Source organism: Cherax quadricarinatus, chromosome 57, assembly GCF_038502225.1.
Source record: "Cherax quadricarinatus isolate ZL_2023a chromosome 57, ASM3850222v1, whole genome shotgun sequence".
Classification (NCBI taxonomy): domain Eukaryota; kingdom Metazoa; phylum Arthropoda; class Malacostraca; order Decapoda; family Parastacidae; genus Cherax; species Cherax quadricarinatus.
Window position 1 is genome coordinate 9,416,397 of NC_091348.1, and position 27,135 is coordinate 9,443,531.

Genomic DNA, 27,135 nt, shown 5'->3' on the forward strand with positions numbered 1-27,135 from the left:
CGCTAATTGTTGTTCGTCCTGGACACGTACTCACGGCTCTGAGCCGCCTCGGTCTCCCTTCCCAGCCAGTGTGCCATTGTTTACCAGTGGTCGACCATCCCCTCACTTGTTCATTCGAAATATTTCATAATACAGTGGACCCCCGGTTAACGATTTTAATCCGTGCAAGAGGGGTAATTGTTATGCGAAATAATCGTTATGTGAATGAATTTTCCCCATAAGAAATAATGGAAATAAAATTAATCCGTGCAAGACACCCAAAAGTATGAAAAAAAATTTTTTTTACCACATGAAATATTAATTTTAATACACACAAACTGAAAAAGGCATGCACACTTACATGACACTTACTTTTATTGAAGATCTGGTGATGATTGATGGGATGGGAGGAGGGGAGAGCATTATCTTCTTACTGTTTAGAAGGGGAATCCCCTTCCATTACGACTTGAGGTAGCAAGTCCTTTTCCGGGGTTACTTCCCTTCTTCTTTTAATGCCACTAGGACCAGCTTGAGAGTCACTGGACCTCTGTCGCACAACAAATCTGTCCATAGAGCTCTGTACCTCCCGTTCCTTTACGATTTGTCTAAAATGGGCCACAACATTGTCATTGAAATAGTCACCAGCACGGCTTGCAACAGCTGTGTCAGGGTGATTTTCATCCATAAAGGTTTGCAGTTCAACCCACTGTGCACACATTTCCTTAATCTTTGAAGTAGGCACAATGGATTCCACAACTGGCATAGGCTTCTCAGGGTTAGCCCCAAACCCTTCAAAATCTTTCTTAATTTCCATACTAATTCTCACCCTTTTTACCACAGGGTTGGCACTAGAAGCTTTCTTGGGGCCCATGGTCACTTATTTTCCAGAAACAGCACCGAAAACACTGTAATAATACGAAATATTCCGAGTGTATGCTTGGATGTTACCGCGGAGGCTGGCTGGTAAACAATGGGACGGGCGGCACATGTGAGGCTGGCTGAGGGCACATTGGACGCGTCTCGGACGAAAATCGGTGAGCGGGTTTTTAATCGGTATGCGCGGCAAAAATTTTGCGATAAAAGTAAGCGGTATGCGGAAAAATCGCTATGTGATGCCATCGTTATGCGGGGGTCCACTGTATTCCATTCATTTTAGTGCTTGCAAGTGCTAAATAAGCTACCATGGCTTCAAAGAAAGCTCCTAGTGCCAAGCCTTTGGTAAAGAAGGTGAGAAATACAATTGAATTTAAGAAAAACATCATTGAACAATATGAAAGTGGCATACTTATGGCCGAACCGGCCAGGATGTATAACAAACCCCATACAACCATATCTTCCATCGTGGCAGAGAAAAAGGAAATTAAGGAAGCTGTTGTTGCTTGGAGAAAATTGTGGCCAGATTGTGCCCACAAGAGGGATTTTGAAGGGTTTCTGGCTGACCCTGATGAGCCTATGTCAGTTGTGAAATCTGTTGTGGCATTGGGGAGTTCCATGGGGTTGGGTGTGAGTTTGGAGGATATGGAAGAGTTGGTGGAGGACCACAACGAAGAGCTAACCACTGAGGAGCTGCAGGAGCTTCAGCAGGAACAGCAACAGATCGCAGCTCAGAATCTTGCTGCAGAGGAGGAGGAAGAGAGATGGAAGAAGGTGCCTTCTTCAGAAATTAAGGAGATTTTTGAAATGTGGGGTAGGATGGAAAGATTTATGGAGAAACATCACCCTGAGAAGGATGTTGCAAGCCATATCGGCAACTTGTACAGTGACAGAGTCTTGGCCCATTTTAGGGAAGTTTTAAAGAGACGCCAGAAACAGAGCTCTCTGGCATTAAGAAACAGAGATGTATGTAACCCCAGAAAAGGACTTGGTACTTGAGGTGTTGATGGAGGGGGATTCCCCTTCCGAACAGTAACTAATCCAATCCCTCTCCCCCTCCGGTCTTCCATACACTAAGAAGAATCGCCAATAAAGGTAAGTGTTATGCTGTTAATGTTTCATTCATCATGTCTCATTGTATTTATGTACTACATCTATATTTCATGTACAAAATTTTTTTGTTTTAATACTTCTGGGTGTCAGGAATGGATTAATTGTATTTACATTATTTCTTATGGGGAAAATTGATTCGAAAGTCATCTATTTCGATAATCGACGCACTTCCAGGAATGGATTAGCGACGATAAACGAGGGACCACTGTATTTATAGATAGGGTTATAAAAGAAGTAAATGCTAGGGTGTTCGGGAGAGGGGTGGTTTTAAATTATAGGGAATCAAATACAAAATGGGATTTGACAGTTACTTTTTGCTGATACTGTGCTTATGGGAGATTCTAAAGAAAAATTGCAAAGGTTAGTGGACGAGTTTGGGAGTGTGTGTAAAGGTAGAAAGTAGAAAGTGAACATAGAAAAGAGTAAGGTGACGAGGGTATCAAATGATTTAGATAGAGAAAAATTGGATATCAAATTGGGGAGGAGTAGTATGGAAAAAGTGAATATTTTCAGACATTTGGGAGTTGACGTGTTAGCGGATGGATTTATGAAGGTTGAGGTTAATCATAGAATTGATGAAGGAAAAAAGGCGAGTGGTGCGTTGAGGTATATGTGCAAACAAAACACATTATCTATGGAGGCAAAGAAGGGAATGTATGAAAGTATAATAGTACCAACACTCTTATATGGGTGTGAAGCTTGGGTTGTAAATGCTGCAACGAGGATGTGGTTGGAGGCATTGGAGATGTCCTGTCTAAGGGCAATGTGTGGTGTAAATATTATGCAGAAAATTCGGAGTGTGGAAATTAGGAGATGTGGAGTTAATTAAAGTATTAGTCAGAGGGCTGAAGAGGGGTTGTTGAGGTGGTTTGGTCCTTTAGAGAGAATGGATCAAAGTAGAATGACATGGAGAGCGTATAAATCTGTAGGGGAAGGAATGAGGGGTAGAGGTCGTCCTCGAAAAGGTTGGAGGGAGGGGGTAAAGGTGGTTTTGTGGGCGAGGTTAGTATGCTGAGGTCAGTGGTCACGTGTGGTCATACCTGCTTAAGCTCTTGGGAGTTAGCGTGGGCTGTTACCAAGCACCTTGGCTTGTTGTAGTGTTTTAGAATCTCAGGTTCAAGTGTTGAAGAAGTAGATTCTACTTCTTCAGGAGGAAAATAGGAGGCTGAAGCTTCGCATAGATGAGTTTGGGAGTGAATGTGAGAAGGATTTAGCTGGTAAGGAGGAAATGGTCACCAGCAGTGATAGTGGCAACCACTTTAAGTGGCAAGTGGTTCACAGTTCAGGAAGAAGGAAATGAGGAGAGTTAATAGATAAGATGCGAAGGTAGGAAATCGATTCTCTGTTCTCCAAGACAAGTGTACTTCAGTGGTTAGTGAGGTTGAAGGTATCACTGATTCCCCTGCTAATCAAGGTAAGAATGTTTTAATAGTAGGCAATTCTCAGGTAAGATATATGGACCGTGCATTTTGTAACAGAGACAGAAAGGTCAGACAGAGAGTGTGCCTTCCTGGAGCTGGTGTTGGTGACATAGTCAGCAGGTTGGATAATATTATGGCAGGTAATGGGAACAAGCCCATTATCTTTCTTAGTGCTGGGGTTAATGACATTGGGAATGGCAGGAGAGAGGAGCTGCTGGATAAGTACAGGTCAGCCATAGAAGTAATTAGGTCTAAGGGAGGGATCCCAGTCATATGTAGCATCTTGCCTTGAAAGGGAGTGGGCAATGAATGGATGTCTAGGGCAATTGGTATAAATTGCTGGCTAGACAGGTAATGCAAGGAACTTGCAATCACATTCATTGATAACTGGAACCTATTCCTTGGCAAACGTGATATGTATACAAGGGATGGGGTTCATCTCTCTGGGGATGGAGTGGTTGCATTAGCCAATTTGATTGAGAGGGTAATTGATGACTTGTCTAGGAATTTAAACTGATTATAGAAGTATGGGTGTTTGTGGGAAACAATCAGGCTGTGGCATTAGGGTTAAAAACAGCAGTTATTACCGGGATACCTCAGGGATATGTTGAAAAGACAATATTCAAAATAAAGTTGCTAGTAATGGTAAATCAATTGAGCAACAAACAAAGAGAGATAGTAGAGGGCAACGAGTGACTAGCTTCCTTGAGGTTTACTATACAAATAGTAGGAGTCTAAGAAATAAGATAGATGAGCTAAGATTACTTGCAAGTGTAGGTAATATAAATATTATTGGTATAACAGAGACCTGGTTCAACCTGAAAGATAGAGAAATGCCTTCTGAATGCAACATACAGGGTTATAAACTATTCCACACTGATAGGGTCAACAGGAAAGGTGGTGGAGTGGCGATATAAGTCAGAGAAAATTTAAATTGTTGTCTTAGACGTGATATAAAATTAGAAACATCGAACACAGAATCTGTTTGGCAACAGTTTCTCGAGGGACGTGACAAATTAATTTTGGGTGTGATTTATAGGCCCCCAAACCTTGATAGGGAGTGCAGTAAGCTGTTATGGGACGAAATTCATAAGGCATCTAGATATGAAAATGTTGTGATAATGGGAGATTTTAACTTTAGACCTACTGATTGGAACAATATGACAGGAAATCTTGAGTCTAGTGACTTTCTTGATACAGTTCAGGATTGCTTTTTAGAACAGGTTGCAACAGAACCAACTAGAGGAAACAATCTGCTTGACTTGGTTCTTGCCAACAAAGATTCACTAATTAATAATCTTGAGGTTAATGATGAGCTTGGGGAAAGTGATCACAAATCACTTAATTTCAATATATCATGGAATTACCCAAATAACTGCAATCAAATCTCTGTCCCAGATTTCCGCTTGGCCGACTTCATGGGACTGAAAAATTACCTGGGTGGGCTAAATTGGGATGTCCTGACTGTGGGTCAGGTAGGTGATCTTGGTTGCCAATATGACGTTTTTCAGAGCATAATTCTAGCTGCCCAGACAACTTTTGTTCCGAGTAGGGAAACTAGATCTAACAAAAATGATCCCAAATGGATGAACAATAGATTAAAACATCTCATTGGTCAAAAGAGAGGCATATGTAGGTGTATCAGAAGAGGGGATGGGCAGTTAAGAAATCAGTATATTCAATTAAAAAGAGAAATAAAGAAAGGAATAAGAAAAACAAAAAGGGATTATGAGGCTAAGGTCGCAAGGGATTCAAAGACTAACAGAAAAGGGTTCTTTCAGGTATACAGAAGTAAGATTAGGGACAAGATTGGTCCACTTAAGAGTAACTCTTGTCAGATCACTGACAGTGACAATGATATGTGTGAAATCCTCAATACCTACTTCCTCTCAGTTTTCACCCAGGAAAATACTAGCGATATTTCTGAAATAATAGATTATGTAGAACAGGATAATAAACTATGCACGATTGTGGTAACTAGTGACATGGTCCTCAGACAAATAGAGAACTAAAACCTAACAAATCCTCAGGTCCTGATGAACTGTTTGCAAGGGTGTTAACCCTTTGAGGGTCGCCAGGCCCTCTCAGAGACTTGTTCTCAGGGTCACCAAAATTAAAAAAAAAAAATTCTTATGAAAAGATAGAGAACCTTTCCCGATCATAATAACACCAAAAGTATGAAATTTGATGGAAAACTTATGGAATTATGCTCTTGCGAAGTTAGCGGTCTCGACGATGTTTACGGATCGTCGATTTTGCCCACTTTGAGCCCTATTTTCGGCCAATTCCAGTGTACTAGTAGACAAAAATCATACCTATTTTGCTAGAACTCCATTTTTTCTATCGAATGAGTACAAGAAACCACCCATTTACCGATTTCAACTATCCAATATATTGGTCAGAATTTAGCAATTTTGCCAATTTCACACAAATTTCAAAAGATGCCAGTTTCCAAATAAGGTCCAGAATAAACAAGAAAGACATTCCTGGCACTAAAATAACATTCCTCTGTTCATTAGTCACGTCCTCACGCCCCTCTTACATTCTTTTGCTTTCCATTTTGAATTTTTATTCTCAAAATAAATAGAAGATTTACAACATGCAGACTAGTGCTTTAGTGTAAAAATGGTATAAATAATATCGGCGCACTTGTGAAAGAATATTAGACTCACCAGTTGACGTGTATTGGATGCTTAGCATGATTTGTTTACATTTGAACTTTGGTAAAAATCGAACATTTCTGCTACTTTGAGCTCAGTTTCAAGGTACTTTTCATTGTAAAACCAGTCAAAATCATCTCAATTTCTGTAATATGTCTTCCATTCAATAAAATGAGACCAGGAAAACTAGAATACAACAATAAATACCATACGAAAATACAGTGCAAATTTGCTGTTTTAATCCAAAAACATGGTCAAAGTTTTTTTTTTCTCATTATGCACTGTATGCTGCAGGATTTTTTTTATACTGCTCACACTGACCACATAGACCCATTCTTACATATGTAGGCCTACCAGCTTTCTCTCACTAGATTTGAGGGCGCTAGAATTTATGAGTACTAGTACGTCAAGGACCCTGGCACGTAAGCCGTACTAGTACGGCCGAAACCCTGAATGGGTTAATCCCACCCCTCTCCCGAACACCCTAGCATTTACTTCTTTTACAACCCCATCTACAAATATATTAAACAACCATAGTGACATTACACATCACTGTCTAAGACCTACTTTTACCAGGAAGTAATCTCCCTCTCCTATACACACCCTAACCTGAACCTCACTATCCTCATAAAAACTCTTGACAGCATATAGTAGCTTACTACCTATTCCGTATACAGTGGACCCCCGACATTCGAGATTAATCCGTTCCTGAGAGCTCATCGAATGTCAAAAATTTTGAAAGTCGAATTAATTTTCCCCATAAGAAATAATGGAAATCAAATTAATCCGTGCAAGACACCCAAAAGTATGAAAAAAAAATTTACCACATGAAATATTAAGTTTAATGCAATAGAATAATTACAATAACAACAATAACAACAGATTAATAACAATAGAATAATTGACACTTACCTTTAATGAAGATCTGGTGATGATTGATTGGATGGGAAGAGGGGAGAGTGTGGATGGTGTTAGTGTTTAGAAGGGGAATCCCCTTCCATTAGGACTTGAACTGGCAGCCTCACCATGCCTTACCACACTGTGTATACCACTATGATTCTTAAATCTTTCAAACCAACCTTTGCTGGCCTTAAATTCACTCACATCACCACTAGTTGCAGGCAATTTCTTTACCAAATCATCATGCACTCCGACACACGCACTCCACTTTCGTACTTTGCAATTATCTCTTTCTTCATTTCACTGGTCATTAGCACCTTTTTTCTCGAAGGATTGGCACTAGAAGCTTTCTTGGGGCCCATGGTTACTTATTTTGCAGAAGCAAGCACCAAAAACAGTGATAATGTCAATAATATGGAATGTACCGAATGTATCCATAGATGCGCGCACACTGGCTGGCTTGTAAACACTGGCACACACGGGGCAGTTCAGGCCACACTTGGACATGTCTCGTATGAATCATATCGATTGTCGGGTTTTCCATCGAATGTCGAGGTGAAATTTTTGCATTAAAGTGCATCGAATGTCGGATTTATCAAATGTAGATGCCATCGAATGTCAGGGGTCCACTGTACTTGCAACATCTGCTGCATTGCTCCCCTATCCACTCATATGCCTTTTCTAAATCCATAAATGCATTGAAAACTTCCTTACCTTTATCTAAATACTATTCACATATATGCTTCATTGTAAACACTTGATCTACACATCCCCTACCCACTCTAAAACCTCCTTGCTCATCAGCTATCCTACATTTTGTCTAACCTCCAATTCTTTCAATAATAACCCTAATGTACACTTTTCCTGGTATGCTAAGTAAACTAATTCCTCTATAATTTTTACAGTGTCTTTTGATCCTCTTCCCTTTATATAAAGGAACTATACATGCTCTCTACCAATCCCTAGGTACCTTCCCCTCTTTCATACATTTATTAAACAAAAATACCAACCACTCTAGCACTATATCCCCCTCTGCTTTTAACATTTTTGTCATGATCCCATCAGTTCCAGCTGCTTTACGCCCTTTCATTCTACATAATACCTCATGCACCTCCCCCACACTCACATCCTGCTCTTCTTCACTCCTAAAAGATGGTATACCTCCTTAGCCAATGCATGAAGTTTCTGCCTCCTTTTGTTCATTGACATTTAAAAGTTCCCCAGAATATTCCCGCCATCTACCCAATACCTCCATCTCCCCATCTATTAACTCCTCTACTCTGTTTTTAACTGACAAATCCATTCATTCCCTAGGCTTTCTTAACTTGTTTAACTCACTCCAAAAATTTTTCTTATTTTCATTAAAATTTCTTGACAGTGCCTCTGCCACTCTATCATCTGCTCTCCTTTTGCACTCTCTTCACCTTTCTTTTACTCTCCATATACTCTGCTCTTCTTATAACACTTCTGCTTTGTAAAAACCTCTCATAAGCTGCCTTTTTCTCTTTTATCACACCCTTTACTTCATCATTCCACCAGTCACTTCTCTTTCATCCTCCACGCACCCTCCTATAACCAAAAACTTCTGCTCCACATTGTAATACTGCATTTTTAAAAGTATTCCAACCCTCTTCAACTCCCCCACTACTCATACTTGCACTAGCCCACCTTTCTGCCAATACTAGTTGCTTATATCTCACCCGAACTTCCTCCTCCCTTAGTTTATGCACTTTCACCCCTCTTACTTCTTGTTGCCATTTTCCTCTTGTCCCATCTACCTCTTACTCCAACTGTAGCTACAACTAAATAATGATCCGATATATCAGTTGCCCCTCTATAAATATGTACATCCTGGAGCCTACCCATCAACCTTTTATCCACCAATACATAATCTAACAAACTACTTTCAATACGTGCTGTATCATACCTTGTCTATTTATTTATCCTCTTTTTTCATAAAATATGTATTACTTATTACCAAACCTCTTTCTACACATAGCTCAATTAAAGGCTCCCCATTTACATTTACCCCTGGGACCCCAAATTTACCTACTACTCCCTCCACAACATTTTTACCCACTTTAGCATTGAAATCCCCAACCACAAGTACTCTCACACTTGGTTCAAAACTCCCCACGCAATCACTCAACATTTCCCAAAATCTCTCTCTCACTCCTCAACATTTCTCTCTTCTCCAGGTGCATATACGCTTACTATAACCCACTTTTCACATCCAACCTTTATTTTACTCCACATAATGCTTGAATTAATACATTTATAGTCCCTCTTTTCCTGCCATAGCTTATCCTTCAACATTATTGCTACTCCTTCTTTAGCTCTAACTCTACATTTGAAACCCCTGACCTAATCCCATTTATTTCTCTCCACTGAAACTCTCCCATGCCCTTCAGTTTTGTTTCACTTAAAGCCAGGACATCCAGCTTCTCATTCATAACATCCACAATCATCTCTTTCTTATCATTCACACAACATCCACGCACATTCAGACATCCCACTTTGACAATTTTCTTCTTATTCTTTTTAGTAATCATTACAGGAAAATGGGTCACTAGCCCATTGTTCCCGGCATTTTAGTTGCAAGTTAGGTCATGGAATGGATTAAACTCGTAAGTCAAGGTTCCACTGTATAGTGATACCAGTACTGTTGTATGTGTGTGAAACATGAGTTTTTGAAAGTTGCAGTGAGGAAGATGCTGGAGGCAGTGGAGTTGTCACGTCTGAGGTCAGTGTGTCGTGTGAATGTTATGCAGATAATTTGGATTTTGGAGATTAGGAGGTGTGGAGTTACCAAAAATGTTATTCAGAGGACTCAGGAAGGGTTGCTGAGGTGATTTGGACATACAGAGAGGATAGAGAAAAATTAGAATGACTAAGAGGGTGTATAAGTCTGGGTTGGTAGGAAGGAGCAGTGGGGGTCGTTTTAGAGAAAGGTGGAGGAAGGGGATAAAGGAGGTTCTGAGTGCTAGGAGCTTGGACATCCAACAGGCTTGTGTAAATGTAGAAGTAAGTGGAGGCAAGTGATTTTTTTATGATTTGATGCACTGTTGGATTGTGAGCAGGGTAACACTTATGAAGGGATTCAGTGAAACTGGTTGGCCCGATTTGAGTCCTGGAGGTGGGAAGTACAGTGCCTGCACTCTGAGGGAGGGGTAGGGATGTTCTAGTTTGGAGGGTCATCTGATCTGTAATGTCACTGTGCTTCTGGCAAGACAGTGATTGAATGAGTGGTAGTTATTATATAAAAAAAAAATTGAAGCTTTAGAAATAATACTGAATTGTTAATAAGGATATAAATGTTAAGGATGAGAGTAGAAATTTTAAGAAATAAGTTTTCTGAGTACTGGGAAGATGCATTATAGAGTTAAAATTAAAGGTAAGAATATGCAGAGTAGGATAAGTGAGGAGGTGTTTGAAGCAGATCTGGTCACTTATTTGCTATATAGATATTGTAAGTAAAATAGACCTGGTACAAAGTAACCATGTTACCATGCAAATGGGGAAGTTGGAGAGAAGGAAGAAAACCCATGTAGACGAGGAAAATACCTAGATCTTTACACATTTTGATTGCCAGTAAACTGTCATGAATTTTAGTTTGCCTCAGTAGTGCTGGACAAGCCCAAGAAGTATATTTTTTATCATTGGCTGTCTTCACTGATGTAGGATAACCCAAAAAAGAGGAACCACATTCATCGTCATTCTGTCAATCACTGTTATGTCAGAAGCCCACTGACATCACATCTCAAGTGACCCTCAAAACTGCAACATCCCCACGTCTCCTGCAGAGTGCAGGCACTGTATCTCTCACCTCCAGGGCTCAAATGCAGCTAACCAGTTTCCCTGAATCCCTTCATAAATGTTACCTTGCTCCAACAGCACGTCGACATAAAAACTACGTACTTGCCTCTATTAACTCAGATCTAACGTCCTCACAGATGCCTGTTGGATATTCAAGTACCTAACACTCAAAATTTCTTATGCTTTCTTCCTTCAACCTTTCCTGGAATGACCCCTACCCCTCCTTCCCTTCATTCCAGATTTATACAGTATAGCCTTCAAGTTTTCCTGTTGTTGTCCATCTCCTCTAAATGGCCAGAACACCGCAACAATCCCTCGTCAGCCCTCTTAATTATATGTTTGGTAACTCCACACCTTCCCGGAGAGAGTAAATAGTGCCTCCACTTTGAAGAAAGAGTGAGGATGTTGCAGTTTGGAGGGTTGACTGAACTTATTTCAGCACATTTCTGGCAAGACAGTGTTTAAATGATGGTTATTGCATTTCCTCTTTTTTGTCATTATACCTTGGTGGGAGGTGACCTGTGTGCTTAAAATCAAAAGTGCATATTTTTTGTGCTATTAACCCTTTCAGGGTCCCCTGGCCCTCTCCCAGAATTGTTCTCAGGGTTGCCCAAATTTCAAAAAAAAAAAAAAAAAAAAATTTCTTATGAAAAGATAGAGAATCTTTTCCCGATCATAATGACACCAAAAGTAAGAAATTTGATGAAAACTTACGGAATTATGCTCTCGCGAAGTTAGCTGTCTCAACGATGTTTATGCATCGGTGATTTTGCCCACTTTGAGCCCTATTTTCGGCCAATTCCAGTGTACTAGTCGACAAAAATCATAACTATTTCGCTAGAACTCCACGTTTTCTTTCAAATGAGTACAAGAAACCACCCATTTACCGATTTCAATTATCCAATACAGTGGTCAGAATTTAGCAATTTTGCCAATTTCACACAAATTTCAAAAGATGCCAATTTCCAAATAGGGTTCAGAATAAACAAGAAAGACATTCCTGGCACTAAAATAACATATCCTCTGTTTATTAGTCATGTCCCCATGCCCCTCTTACATTCTTTTGCTTTCCACCTTGAATTTTTATTCTCACAAAAAAATAGAAGATTTACTGTTATGCAGACTACTGCATAACAGTAAACTACTGGTATAACAGTAAACTACTGGTATAACAGTAAACTACTGGTATAAGTAATATCAGCATACTTGTGAAAGAATATTAGACTCACCAGTTGACGTGTATTGGACGCTTAGCATGATTTGTTTATTTTTGAACTTTGGTAAAAATCGAACATTTCTGCTACTTTGAGCTCAATTTCAAGGTACTTTTCATTGTAAAACCAAACAAAATCATCTCAATTTCTGTAATATGTCTTATATTCTATAAAATGAGACCAGGAAAACTAGAATACAACAATAAATACCATTCGAAAATAGAGTGCAAAGTCGCTGTTTTAATCCAAAAACACAAAGTTTTTTTTTTTCTCATTACGCACTGTGTGCTGCAGGATTTTTTTTTATACTGCGCACACTGACCACATAGACCCATTTTTTCATATGTAGGCCTACCAGCTTTCTCTCACTAGATTTGAGGGTGCTAGAATTTAGGCGTACTAGTATGTCAAAAACCCTGGTGCGTAAGCCATACTAGTATGTCCGAAACTCTGAAAGGGTTAAAAATTTAAGGAAACATTACCATGCCATATTACAAAGTGTCAGTGATTTGGTGTTTTATTCTATGAAGTTTTAAGTTAATTCTGTATACGTAATTACTCCCTGTATTTTAAAGGAAATTTTTCTGAATAAATAACTAAGTAGATTTGAGGAGTTTTAGTAAGTTAATGCGCATAATGTATTTTGAAGTGGTGGTCTTAGTGCATTATAAAGCATTTTAATCAGTTCATGAACGCTTCTGTGTAAAAATATACAATTCTGTTGTATGCAGTATAGGAAGAAGGGCTTTGTAGTACTGAAAGACAAAGGAGTAAAAAGTGAGAATGGGGTTTAAGAAAATTGAGAGAGTAGTTATATTTTACCAGTTATTTTACAAACCTTAATGTTTTCAGATTAACATTACATTATCAGATATACTGTTCAGAGACTAGATACTAGGAAAACCTCCCTGGAATGCTTAATCCAATCTAACCATATCCAACTATTTTTATTTTTGCACATGTGAATGTATTTGAATGGTTTCTATGAGTAACTTGTTTGATTTATTTACAAGTCAAGAATAATTAAATACAAAGTGTTTTGAGAACTACATAAAATTGCTTTAACTTTTGAATCTTTATTGAACAGGGCTTCTACTCACTACCTTACTCGGGTGCAGTTGGTAGTGGTGTCTCAACAGCTGGGTTTATGGGTGGTCCTCAGCCAGGTGCTCTGCTCTCTTGGGTCCGAGCCCAGGGTCCTCACATCGTCCAACACCCTCCCCATCAAGCCCAGCTACCCCCACGGCCCAATTCACAACCACAGCAACAGGCAACTGCTTCATTTCCGTATAATATAGAGACTATGATATATTTTAGTGTCATTTAGGCTTAGTTTGTGTATGTGACTACATTTTTATAATAAAAGAATTAGATATTTGCTCGTGGTGTCTTGTCTTCAGTATTTAGTTTTGTCATATGCAGTAATTGTTTAAGTTTACACTACTTCTTGGATTCCAGAATCCAGCTATCATCCATCCTTTTTGTTAAGAAATATTTTATTGTGCAATTTTTGCACCATTTTATGTAGTTTGTATTTGTGGCCTCATGTTCTCACTTCTCTTTAAAGTTTGGCAGTTTAGCTTATAAATCTCAATATTTTATTTATGTGATCTTTCAGTGTTAATCTTTTGTTGATAATTACTCTTAGATGCATCTGTCTGCCTGTGTAATGTTTTAAATATATTACACAATCTCTATTTTTCCTGTGACTTTTTTATTCTTTCTTCCATTTCCATAACATGGCTCCTATCTAGAGTTCATTCAGTTGTATCATCCATCTGTCAGTCCATTCTCTCAGTTCATCCAAGTTTTCATGCTGTGATTATCATTTATTTTTATATGTTATTTTGCTTAAGTATTACTCCATCAAATGCAGATAAATTCATATGTTTTTTTATTCCTTCTCATAATCATTTATATAAATGAGAAACATTTTGGAAACAAATACTGATTCTTGTGTTATTGCTGGTGATATTCCTCAATTGATAGCATTTTTCCTATTCACTTTTACTTTATCTTCTCATAAACAAAACTACAATAATTCACTTGTCGTAATTTTTTGCATTTAATTTGTCCTTTGTTTCATATCTTACAGATTAGCCTTTCACTGAGGTGTGTATCAAAAGCTTTATTAATATCTAAGTTTTGTATATGCAGTCTGCCTACCCACTTCTTTCTCATATAATTGCTATGAGTATCAAAGTAGCTTTGCAGATTTGATATATGGGATTTTCCTGGTTGAAAATTTATCTTGCAAAACACTTGCTAGCATGAGTTGGTCCACTAGTTCACCTAGTTGTAATGAAATTTAAAAAAATATTTAGTTTAGTTCTGCACATTTTAACCCTTTCAGGGTTGGTGCCGTATTAGTACAGCTTGCACGTCAGGGTTGGTGCCGTACTAGTACGCATAAATTCTAGCACCTTCAGATCTAGTGAGAGAAAGCTGGTAGGCCTACATATGAAAGAATGGGTCTATGTGGTCAGTGTGTGCGGTATAAAAAAAATCCTGAAGCTCACAGTGCATAATGAGAAAAAAAAACTCCGACCGTGTTTTTGGATTAAAACAACTTTGCAGTGCATTTTCGTATGGTATTTATGGTTGTATTCTAGTTTTCCTTGTCTCATTTGATAGAATGGAAGACATATTACAGAAATTGAGATGATTTTGATTGGTTTCACAAAGAGAAGTACCTTGAAATTGAGCTCAAAGTAGTAGAAATGTTTGATTTTTGCCAAAGTTCTAAGGTAAACAGATCATTCCACACATCCAATACACATCAACTGGTGAGCATAATATTCTTTCACAAGTGCCCTGATATTATTTATACCATTTCTATGCCATTTCTACACGATTGCAGTAGTCTACATAATATAAATCTTTTTTTTTTTTTTGCGAGAATAAAAATTCGAAGTGGAAAACAAAAGAAATGTAACAGAGGCCTGCGGACATGAGTAATGAACAAAGGAAATGTTATTTTAGTGCCAGAAATGTCTGTCTTGTTTATTCTTGACCCTATTTGGAAATTGGCATCTTTTGAAATTTGTGTGAAATTGGCAAAATTGCCAATTTCTGACCACATTATTGGATGATGGAAATCGGTAAATGGGTGGTTTCTTGTTCTTATTCGATAGAAAAAGTGGAGTTCTAGCGAAATAGTTATGATTTTTGTCGACTGGTACATTGGAATTGGCCGAAAATAAGGCTCAGAGTGGGCGAAATCGCCGATTCGTAAACATTGTCGAGACCGCTAACTTCGCAAGAGCATAACTCCGTAGGTTTTCCATGAAATTTCATGCTTTTGGTGGCATTATGATCGGGAAAAGATTCTCTATCATTTCATAAGAATTTTTTTTTTTTTTTTTTTTTTTTTTTTTTTTTTTTTTTTTTTTTTTTTTTTTTTTTTTTTTTTTTTTTTTTTCAAAAAATTTCCAACCCTGTGAACAAGTTTAGGAGAGGCCCTGCTGACCCTCAATGGGTTAAACATATGATGATATTTCATTAAGTCTTTTTTTTTTTTTATGCCTAATGGTATCTTCTTTGCTTCTCTTCATTTTTTCTTTTGGTTCCATTTAATTAGTTACTGAGGGTTTAAATCTCCATTTATAGTGATTTCCAATTCATATTTTTTTCAACAACTCAAAATTAGAAACTCCATTTCTCTCATGGCCAAAAAAAAAAAAAAAAAAAAAACTTCATCACTCACTCCATCACCGTCTTGCCAGTGGCATATCAATATTACAGTTCAGATGCCCCTCCAAACTCAAATATCCTCACCTTCCCCCCTCCTTCAGAGTGCAAGCTTAGTACTCCCTACCTCCAGGAATCAAGTCCGGCTAACCGGTTTCTCTAAATCACTTCATAAATGTTACCTTGCTCAAACTTCAACAGTATAATATTAAAGAAAATATTTGAGGGGCAAATTAGATACAATCTCAATTTCTTCTAAGGTTATATGACCCATGATTTTGTGGCCTCTTCTGTAAATACACACACTAGACATTCTCATTCAATATCTTTCACATTTTTCCTTCAATTTAGGGATTTTTTTCTTTGAGTTTCTGTATTTTTCTTTTCTTTCATATGCATTTTCATCTGTGGCTTGTTTGAATCTCTTGCAAATTAATGGGTTACGCACTTCCTGTAATGATTTCAAGTCTTTTCTTTAATGTTACTTTACAGTCTCTTTTGTTAAACTGATTATTATTTTCTTTTCTGTATTTTTTTCTTAATTGTTTATTTCATTTTTATATGTTGCAGAACTATTCACATAATTTTTTATATCTTTCCCTTAAATATTTTATTCCATTTCGTTTTCTTGTTTAGTAATCTTGCTGATTCTACTTGTGTTATTTTTGTCTTCCCAAATCATACCTTGCAACCCACATACAGTGTGTTACTTCCAAAAGAACATTGATCACTTTTACCAAGCTGTTTAAAAAAATTTATATTCAGGATTTCTTTCTTTGTTTTTTAGGAAATGGTTGGTTGTATGCATTTACATTCATGATCTTTTTATCTTTTAAATTGCTGCTACAAAACAACTTTATTTGTGGTCTGGATCTTAATTTTTGTAGCTTGAAATGTTTTGTTTCATTTACCAAATTCACCAGTCTTCGTTTTTATGTTTCCTTTTTTTTTTTTTATCACCATACAGAGGAATTTCCCTTAATCACTCCCTCATTTAGTGTATGTTTCCCAAATCTAGCTTAAGTTGTGCTCACTACTTTTTTTTTTTTCATGACCCAGTCTGTGGCTAGGCTTTCCTCTTGATTACTTGTTCAGTTAGGTTAATACTGTTGACATAGATAGGGATCCAGTTTCCTTTTGAAAATTTCTTCACTTGTCCCAGCAATATTTCTGTTATCTGCTAGTAGCCGGCTGAATAGTCATAGACCATAGATGATGGTAGGGGTCTCGTATTATATCCAAAGCACCACTGCATTTCACTGGATCTATTTTAACCTTTTTTTCTCATCTCTCTTTCTGTATTGTTATAGTAGTGTGTAGATTTGGGACCTAGCCCTCACATATCTTAACATGTACAGTATATATAATATCAGATCTTTCTTCTCTCCAGAGAGTACATTCCCAGTACTTTGAGGCATTTCCAGTAGTTTGTGGTAAATATTTTACTGTATGCAGGCAGTAAGCAATCTTTGTCTATTTCTGTTGTGATATCTCTCCTGACTTGCATGGAGTCATCAACACAAGAGAGAGAGAGTACAAGTGATTTGAATAGTGTCACCATTGGCATTATTTCTCTTGTTTTGAAAGTTCTCATTATCCACCCTGTCATTTTTCTGTTCTTCACAGCATATGCCATATGTTCTAAATGATAGAGAACACTATAAGGCAGTGAATCATGGAATATTACTATCATTCTAAAAGACTAATTATTTTGAAACTCTTGAAAGCGACATGACAACAATTGGGGAACCGGTGTGTTAGTCGGCAGTATTTAAACAAGCAGCACTTGTTTTAAATATTCTCTTAAGCTCTTAAGCCAAAATTGAAAACCACCCATAATATATTTATAAAAATAGCCTCAACAGATTTCCAGAAACCAAGAGCCTTTTCACTTCAGTTCTTAGGATTGTCAGTATTTACACTATTAGAATGATATTTAAGAAAATAAAACTTCCTGAATATTCGCTCCCAGCCTCTAAGTCAGATTTCATATCCAAACCAAATATAGAATATTTTCAGAAATAAGGTTAATGGATTGTCCCGCCCTCAGGCAGTTGTTTCCATGTACCTTATTAAATTCATAATACTAGTATTATTAGAGCCATATCCAAGTAAACCACAGAGATATATTCAGAAGTATTTTACCAATGTATGAGTGGTAAATAAGTGGAATAACTCAAGCAGTGACACAGCAGAAGCTAACTCCATGCTAGGATTCTGAAGTATATATGACGAGGCTGAATTACCTTATCAGTCAATTGACAGTTAGAGGCTGAACCAAAAGCTAGAGCTTAACCTTTCCCCTTTCTCTCTCCCTCAGGCAAATTAAAATAGGTACACTAGTTATAAAGGGATTTTTTTTTTTTCTACAAACCGTCCGTATCCCACCAAGGCAGGGTGCCCCAAAAAAGAAAAACGAAAGTTTTTCCTTTTAAATTTAGTAATTTATACGGGAGAAGGGGTTACTAGCCCCTTGCTCCCGGCAGAAGGGATAATTACCCTCATTTAAAAAATTTTGATAATGTGTTGCCATTGGATTATTGTTAACATATATTTAAATACAGATACAATCTATTTCATACAGTGTCTGGAGACTTGTGTACCTATAGAAAATGATAGTACAGTGGTACCTTGAGTTTCGAACAGCTCCCAACTCGAACAATTATATAAGTGTATTTTTGTAAGGTTATTTTTGGGGGTCTGAAACAGACTTATCTAATTTACATTATTCCTTATGGGAACAAATCCGTTTGGTATCAGCACTTGAACAGCCTTCTGGAATGAATTAGGTTCGTAACTCGAGGTACCACTGTACAAATGATGTTTATGTTTCAAATGTATATCATTGCTGATCATCTGTCATAAAATTTTATTTGCTTCCTAAGAGCCCCTTTTGTAAGTGTGAATGTTTATAAGTCAAGTGTTTGTAAATTGGGAACCTCTGTGTGCTATACTGGAATGTGTGTTTTTGTTATTAAGCTCAAGTTTGTGGAGATTTTATTTTATATTTTCTCTGTTGTCACTAGCTGTGTTTACTTGAAACCCCAAATTGCAAACTGCCAATGACAGATCATGTTGTGTAATGTAATAAAAAGTGAATTTCTTACTTAATTAACTTTTACACAGGTTGGTAGTCTGGTTGGGGGTCAGCAGGTGAATAACACTGGATCCATGCACTATTTGCTGAGTTCTTACCGTGTTGGCATGTTAGCGCTGGAAACTTTAGCAAGAAGAGTTCATGATGATAGACCACAAGCAAAATATGCCAGAAATCCACCTTATGGAGAAGATGTCAAGTGGCTGTTAGGAGTGGCTAAAAAGCTTGGTGAGTAAGCAGTCTTTTGTAATACAAGTTGCAAAATTTTCAAAACACTTGTCTAAGATGGCTGTAACAGTCCCCAAAAAATTACATTAAAACTTCAATTTAATAAACCTTTATTAAATGAATTGCAAAAGTAACAAATAAAATCTCAGATTCTACCCCACATCCCAGACCCACTCTTACCTCCCAGATCTTTTTCTACCTCTCAGTCCCTGTTATCTCCCAGACCCTGCCTCACCTACCAGACCCTGCCTCACCTACCAGACCCTGCCCCATGTCTCAGACCCTGCCCCATGTCCCAGACCTTGCCCTATGTCCCAGACCTTGCCCCCACCTCTCAGACCCTGCCCCCACATCCCAAACCCTTCCCCTGCCTCCCAGACCTTGCCCTCACCTCCCAAACCCTGCCTTACCTCACAAACCTAAGAAGTGGCTAACAGGGAGGGAAAGGAGAGAGCTGGCTCACTTACTCATGTGATTTTTTTTTCCATTTTGTAATTTCATTCAGATTTAATAGCAATCGCCATTATGGACACTATCTCCTCCCTATTAGTCCATTCAATATAGTTTTTCTGTATTTGTACCACATGTAATAAGGAAGAAATGTTAATATTTTATTCCAAACTTGATCATAATTTATATTAATTAGATTTTTTGTTGTGTATTAAAAGAAAACCAGAATGTAAAGAATAAAAAGGCACAATACTGTGGAACAATACACAGATAATCCACACAGAATGTTGCTGTTTCCCACATTTTGCATAGAATTTTGAATGCTTAATAAAATTGCATTTTACAGTTGACATTCACACTACAGCATTTACACCTGATCCTTATACACCAGGTAAGCTCTGTCAGTGGACATTCTAGCTAAACATAAATTTCCCAATTGAAAAATTATGCTTGCATCTTATTATGCCCCACATTATGAGAAAATACTAATTACAGTGGACCCCCGGTTAACGATATTTTTTCATTCCAGAAGTATGTTCAGGTGCCAGTTCTGACCGAATTTGTTCCCATAAGGAATATTGTGAAGTAGATTAGTCCATTTCAGACCCCCAAACATACACATACAAACGCACTTACATAAATACACTTACATAATTGGTCGCATTGGGAGGTGATCGTTAAGCGGGGGTCCACTGTATTATTTTTTTAACACATCAGCCATCTCCCACCAAAGCAGGGTGACCCAATATTTAGAGAGAATGGAGCAAAATAGGATAACTTGGAGGGTGCATAAATCTGTAGTGGAGGAAAGGCAGGGTAGGGGTCATCCTAGCAAGGGACTTCGACATCCAGCAAGCATGTGTGAGCATGTTAGATAGGAGTGAGTGAGGGCAAGTAGTTTTTGGGACTTGACAAGCTGTTGGAGTGTGAGCAAGGGAACATTTTGCGAAGGGATTCAGGAAAACTGGTTAGCCGGACTTGAGTCCTGGAGGTAGGAAGTGCAGTGCCTGCACTTTGAAGTAAGGATGGGGGATATTTTGCAGTTTGGAAAGGCATCTAAACTGTTGTATCTGTGCACCTATGGCAAGACAGTGATAGTGTGACTGATGGTAAAAGTAGTGCTTTTTTTTGAGGTCACCCTGGTTCAGTGAGAGACGACCAGGAGAAGGGGGTTACAAGCCCCTTGTTCCCAGCATTTTAGTTGCCTCTTATGATACGCATGGAGAAAATACTAATATTGATTATAAAACTGGTAAAAATTATTAAGTTGGAAGGGCAATATTTCAGAGAAGGAAATTTGAAAAATTATTACAAATGATTATATATAAACAAGATATAAGGCAGTTTTAAAAATGCAGTATTAGAATGTGGGGCAGAAGTTTGTGGTTATAGGAGGGTGGGGGCAGGAGGAAAGAGGAGTGATTGGTGGAATGATGAAGTAAAGGGTGTGATAAAAGAGAAAAAGGTAACTTACGAGAGGTTTTTACAAAGCAGAAGTGTTATAAGAAGAGCAGAGTATATGGAGAGTAAAAGAAAGGTGAAGAGAGTGGTGAGAGAGTGCAAAAGGAGAGCAGATGAAAGAGTGGGAGAGGCACTGTCAAGAAATTTTAATGAAAATAAGAAAAAATTTTGGAGTGAGTTAAACAAGTTAAGAAAGCCTAGGGAAAGTATGGATTTGTCAGTTAAAAACAGAGTAGGGGAGTTAGTAGATGGGGAGAGGGAGGTATTAGGTAGATGGCGAGAATATTTTGAGGAACTTTTAAATGTTGAGGAAGAAAGGGAGGCGGTAATTTCATGCACTGGCCAGGGAGGTATACCATCTTTTAGGAGTGAAGAAGAGCAGAATGTAAGTGTGGTGGAGGTACGTGAGGCATTACGTAGAATGAAAGGGGGTAAAGCAGCTGGAACTGATGGGATCATGACAGAAATGTTAAAAGCAGGGGGGGATATAGTGTTGGAGTGGTTGGTACTTTTGTTTAATAAATGTATGAAAGAGGGGGAAGGTACCTAGGGATTGGCGGAGAGCATGTATAGTCCCTTTATATAAAGGGAAAGGGGACAAAAGAGATTGTAAAAATTATAGAGGAATAAGTTTACTGAGTATACCAGGAAAAGTGTACGGTAGGGTTATAATTGAAAGAATTAGAGGTAAGACAGAATGTAGGATTGTGGATGAGCAGGGAGGCTTCAGAGTGGGTAGGGGATGTGTAGATCAAGTGTTTACATTGAAGCATATATGTGAACAGTATTTAGATAAAGGTAGGGAAGTTTTATTGCATTTATGGATTTAGAAAAGGCATATGATAGAGTGGATAGAGGAGCAATGTGGCAGATGTTGCAAGTATATGGAATAGGTGGTAAGTTACTAAATGCTGTAAAGAGCTTTTATGAGGATAGTGAGGCTCAGGTTAGGGTGTGTAGAAGAGAGGGAGAATACTTCCCAGTAAAAGTAGGTCTTAGACAGGGATGTGTAATGTCACCATGGTTGTTAATATATTTATAGATGGGGTTGTAAAAGAAGTAAATGCTAGGGTGTTCAGGAGAGGGGTGGGATTAAATTATGGGGAATCAAATTCAAAATGGGAATTGACACAGTTACTTTTTGCTGATGATACTGTGCTTATGGGAGATTCTAAAGAAAAATTGCAAAGGTTAGTGGATGAGTTTGAGAATGTGTGTAAAGGTAGAAAGTTGAAAGTGAACATAAAAAAGAGTAAGGTGATGAGGGTATCAAATGATTTAGATAAAGAAAAATTGGATATCAAATTGGGGAGGAGGAGTATGGAAGAAGTGAATGTTTTCAGATACTTGGGAGTTGACATGTCGGCGGATGGATTTATGAAGGATGAGGTTAATCATAGAATTGATGAGGGAAAAAAAGGTGAGTGGTGCGTTGAGGTATATGTGGAGTCAAAAAGCGTTATCTATGGAGGCAAAGAAGGGAATGTATGAAAGTATAGTAGTACCAACACTCTTATATGGGTGTGAAGCTTGGGTGGTAAATGCAGCAGCGAGGAGACGGTTGGAGGCAGTGGAGATGTCCTGTCTAAGGGCAATGTGTGGTGTAAATATTATGCAGAAAATTCGGAGTGTGGAAATTAGGAGAAGGTGTGGAGTTAATAAAAGCATTAGACAGAGGGCAGAAGAGGGGTTATCGAGGTGGTTTGGTCATTTAGAGAGAATGGATCAAAGTAGAATGACATGGAAAGCATATAAATCTATAGGGGAAGGAAGGAGGGGTAGGGTCGTCCTCGAAAGGGTTGGAAAGAGGGGGTAAAGGAGGTTTTGTGGGCTAGGGGCTTGGACTTCCAGCAAGCATGCATGAGCGTGTTAGATAGGAGTGAATGGAGGCAAATGATACTTGGGACCTGACGATCTGTTGGAGTGTGAGCAGGGTAATATTTAGTGAAGGGATTCAGGGAAACCGGTTATTTTCATATAGTCGGACTTGAGTCCTGGAAATGGGAAGTACAATGCCTGCACTTTAAAGGAGGGGTTTGGGATATTGGCAGTTTGGAGGGATATGTTGTGTATCTTTATACGTATATGCTTCTAAGCTGTTTGTATTCTGAGCACCTCTGCAAAAGCAGTGACAATGTGTGAGTGTGGTGAAAGTGTTGAATGATGATGAAAGTATTTTCTTTTTGGGGATTTTCTTTCTTTTTTGGGTCACCCTGCCTCGGTGGGAGACGGCCGACTTGTTGAAAAAAACAAAAAAAAAAATAAGGCAGATGGCCAGTGTGATTAAAAAAAATAAGATAAATTTTGCATGATATTGTAAATTATTTGAAAGTTGTATTGAATAGTTATTTATTTAGGAAAAAGGAAGAAAACTAAGTGATAGAAAGAACTGGTACAGAAAATAAGCCACTCCATGTATTTACCAGAGACTGAAACAAGCCAAAAATAAATACAAAGACTTAAAGAAGGAAGAAAGAAACATAAATGAAATAGCGAAGAAGAAAAAGACTGCATAAAATAACTTACACTGTTAAGTTTGTTAAGTTGATAAAACTTATGGAGAGCAAAAGATCGTAAACTGGTTAGCAGTTCAGTTTTGATAAGGAGATTCCTATACGTGTGTCAGATCTGTTTAGCTACAATAACAGACTTCCCAAAATAATTCAAGGAGGTGGATGGGCAGTGTGTATTTATTTCAAGACAGGCTTTGATGGAATTCCTCAGGAAAGATTCACCTGGAAGCTTCAGAACATCTCCCACTGAGGCTAGAAAGTCAGACTATTACAGTGAATGAGAGAATTTTCTATACAAAAGAAAAAAAGAAAAATGCAGATATTATTATAGGCATAAAATGTCCTTGTGGAGTAATGTCACAAGTGGAGGTACTACCTGTTCAATGAACAAGGAGGCTTTGGGAAGGGTAGGGGATGTGTAGACAAAGCATTTATATTAAAGCTATATAAGTGAATAATATTTAAAGGTAAGGAAGGTTTTGTTGCATTCATTGATTTAACCCGTAAATGGTCCAAGCAGATCTACGTTCACATGTGTAGTGCTACAAAAATAGATCTACATTTTTTTTAAATATTTTCAAATATAACAAAAAAAAGTAGATCAAATTTTTTTTACACATTTTCAAATGTAAAAAAACAAAAAGATTACTTTTTTTACATACTTTCAAATGTTGAAAAAACGTATATATACGTTTGGACCATTTACGGGTTAAAAAAGGCACATGATAGGGTGGACAGGGGAGCAATGTGGCAGACATTGCAAATGTATGGAATAGGGGGTAGGTTACTAAAAGTAGTTGAGAGTTTTTATGAGGATAGTGATGCTCATGTTAGGGTATGTGGGAGAGAGGAAGATTATTTTCTAGTAAAAGTAAGCAGTGGACCGGGATGTGTGATGTCACCATGGGTGTTTAACATACTGAAAGATGGAATTTTAAAAGGAGTAAATGTTAGGGCGTGGAGGAGAAGTATGGGATTAAAATACTATGCAGAATCTAAAACAAAACTGGAGTTGTCACAGTTGCTTGTTGCCAATGGCAATGGAGAGAAAGAGAGAGGTTAAGAGAGTGGTGAAGCAATGTAAAAAGAGAGCAAATGAGAGAGTGGGTGAGATGTTATCAAATTTTGTTGAAAATAAGAAAAAGTTTTGGAGTGAGATTAATAAGTTGAGGATGCCTAGGGAATAAATGGATTTGACAGTTAAAAATAGGAGAGGAGAGTTATTAAATGCTGAGTTAGAGGTATTGGGAAGATGGAGGGAATATTTTGAGGAATTGTTAAATGTTGATGAAGATAGGGAAGCTGTGATTTCATGTATAGGGCATGGAGGATGTGAGGGAAAAGTTCAACAGATAGGAGTAGCAAGCGAGTATATGGTGACGATAGTTTGATTGCCTGCCTGCTTGTTAAGGTAGGGTCAGTGTCTAGCTCCCACTATCCCCCCCATTTTCCACCCGGAAAGGTGATGTGTGGGGGCTCCGACCAAATGGTAATCACTTGACTCACAGCTCCCAACACAACTGTAAGTAAAAGCCTCTGCTCCTGTTTTTAATGGATATATTGGTTAAAAGCTTCACTTTTAATCAATTTTAAGACTTCATTCTGCCTTGATTTCCATGTGCTTTTAGATAATTACCATGTTTTTTAAATACTTTACTTATCATGGAGAGTGATTTCTTAGGCAGTGGGTAACCTTTGTCTCTTTCTAGCTTGGAATGTCAGCTCGGGTCATCTGGCAACCAAAGAAACAGTGTTGAAGGAGACGAACTTTACATAAGTTCTGGGAGTCACTATTTTATCTGCATACCTAAGTGTAGTCAACCCCAGGCAACTACCTCTCATCTTTGCAGTGGTGAAGAACCTGTGTTCCTATCATCTTGACGGACTATTCAAGGCTAGAGACTGTGAAGAACTAGTCGTTGGGTTGTCACTCAACATCTGTGAGCCCCCCTCCCCCCATCATCAGCAACGGCTACAATTTCTACAACACACGGTGTCAACAACATCAGACACCCCAGTCTAACTGTATATATTAGCGTTGAATTCAGATATTATTTTTATATTTCATTTTTCATTTCTCTTTCAAGTAGGATAAAAATTCATATTTAATTGTTTTATATTTTCATTTCTAAATAATAAAGTATTTATATTTGACTGTTATTATTCTTTTTCTATTCATTAATTTTCCTGAGGAGGAGCCAGCCTTGGTAATACTTACTGAAGTTGTTACAGGGCTGAGTAAGCCTTCACAAGTGGGGACCTTGCCAGGATCACTCAACTGAATCAAGATTCAACTTCATCTCGAATCTACCATTGGAACTTCAACGCCGCATACCACAGACAGTTACCACCAGCCATGAGTAATCATTCTCTATGGTAGGACTACAGTACAGGTATTTAAAAGATATGGTGATTGCTCTAGTCTCAATATATTGTAAGTCAAGTCAAGGCAGGATATACTAGTTAATTCTGTCATCCTTGTTTTTGTGAGCTTGAAACGATTTGGAGGAATAGACTCTAGGGACCCGAGATTTTTCACTGACAAGTTGTTTCATTGAGCTCTGTTTATTATATCAAGGGAACTGTTGTGGGACACTCTTGATTTCTTGGTGAGAAGATAAAAGGGTCAAGGGACCCCATTCTACTTGCTGTTTGGTCGGAGCCGGCATAGAACTCTCCATTTTCTTTCATACATACTGTTTAACCCTTTGACTGTTTCAGGCCCCTCTCTGAAACTGTCATTCTATGTCGCCAAATATTCAAAAAAAAAAAAATTATTTTTTCTTATGAAAATGTTAAGATTATTTTTCTGAATGTTTTAGTCCAAAAAAAAAATTTTTGCCATCGGTACTTACCGAGATATAGAGCCGTGAAGTTTGCAGAAAATGAGCCGCGTATGGCAACAGCGGCGACTGCCGCTCACCCGGTAAACTTTAGTTTACTTGTATTTGAAGGTTTGTTGCTTTTTCACTATTTTATTTTTTCACATAACTTATGTGGCCTATGAGACCAAAGTAAGGTGCAATGTATATATATACACTCGTTGTATACAACACAATAAGCACACAAACATAATTATCAATATATTGTTTACAAAACTTGTTTACAAAAACAAACAAACAAACAAACAAACAAACAATTCTTCTTCTTCTTCTTCTTCTTCTTCTTCTTCTTCTTCTTCTTCTCCTTCTTCTTCTCCTTCTTCTTCTCCTTCTTCTCCTTCTTCTTCTCCTTCTTCTTCTCCTTCTTCTTCTCCTTCTTCTTCTCCTTCTTCTTCTCCTTCTTCTTCTCCTTCTTCTTCTCCTTCTTCTTCTCCTCCTTTTTCTTCTCCTCCTTCTTCTTCTCCTCCTTCTTCTTCTCCTCCTTCTTCTTCTCCTCCTTCTTCTTCTCCTCCTTCTTCTTCTCCTTCTTCTTCTCCTTCTTCTTCTCCTTCTTCTTCTCCTTCTTCTTCTCCTTCTTCTTCTCCTTCTTCTTCTCCTTCTTCTTCTCCTTCTTCTTCTCCTCCTTCTTCTCCTCCTTCTTCTCCTCCTTCTTCTCCTCCTTCTTCTCCTCCTTCTTCTCCTCCTTCTTCTCCTCCTTCTTCTCCTCCTTCTTCTCCTCCTTCTTCTCCTCCTCCTTCTCCTCCTTCTTCTCCTCCTTCTTCTCCTCCTCCTTCTCCTCCTCCTTCTCCTCCTTCTTCTCCTCCTTCTTCTCCTCCTTCTTCTCCTCCTTCTTCTCCTC

At 38.1% G+C, this 27,135-nt stretch overlaps 1 protein-coding gene across 1 annotated transcript in view; it reads left to right on the forward strand.

Moving 5' to 3' along the window:
- The window catches only part of Dora (zinc finger SWIM domain-containing dorado), a 506,090-nt gene that overhangs the window by 382,816 nt on the left and 96,139 nt on the right, over window positions 1-27,135 (forward strand). The window contains exons 23-24 of the mRNA XM_070097330.1: window positions 13,064-13,246; window positions 18,793-18,991. Coding sequence (XP_069953431.1) covers window positions 13,064-13,246; window positions 18,793-18,991 — 382 coding nt within the window. The remainder of the gene's footprint in view (window positions 1-13,063; window positions 13,247-18,792; window positions 18,992-27,135) is intronic.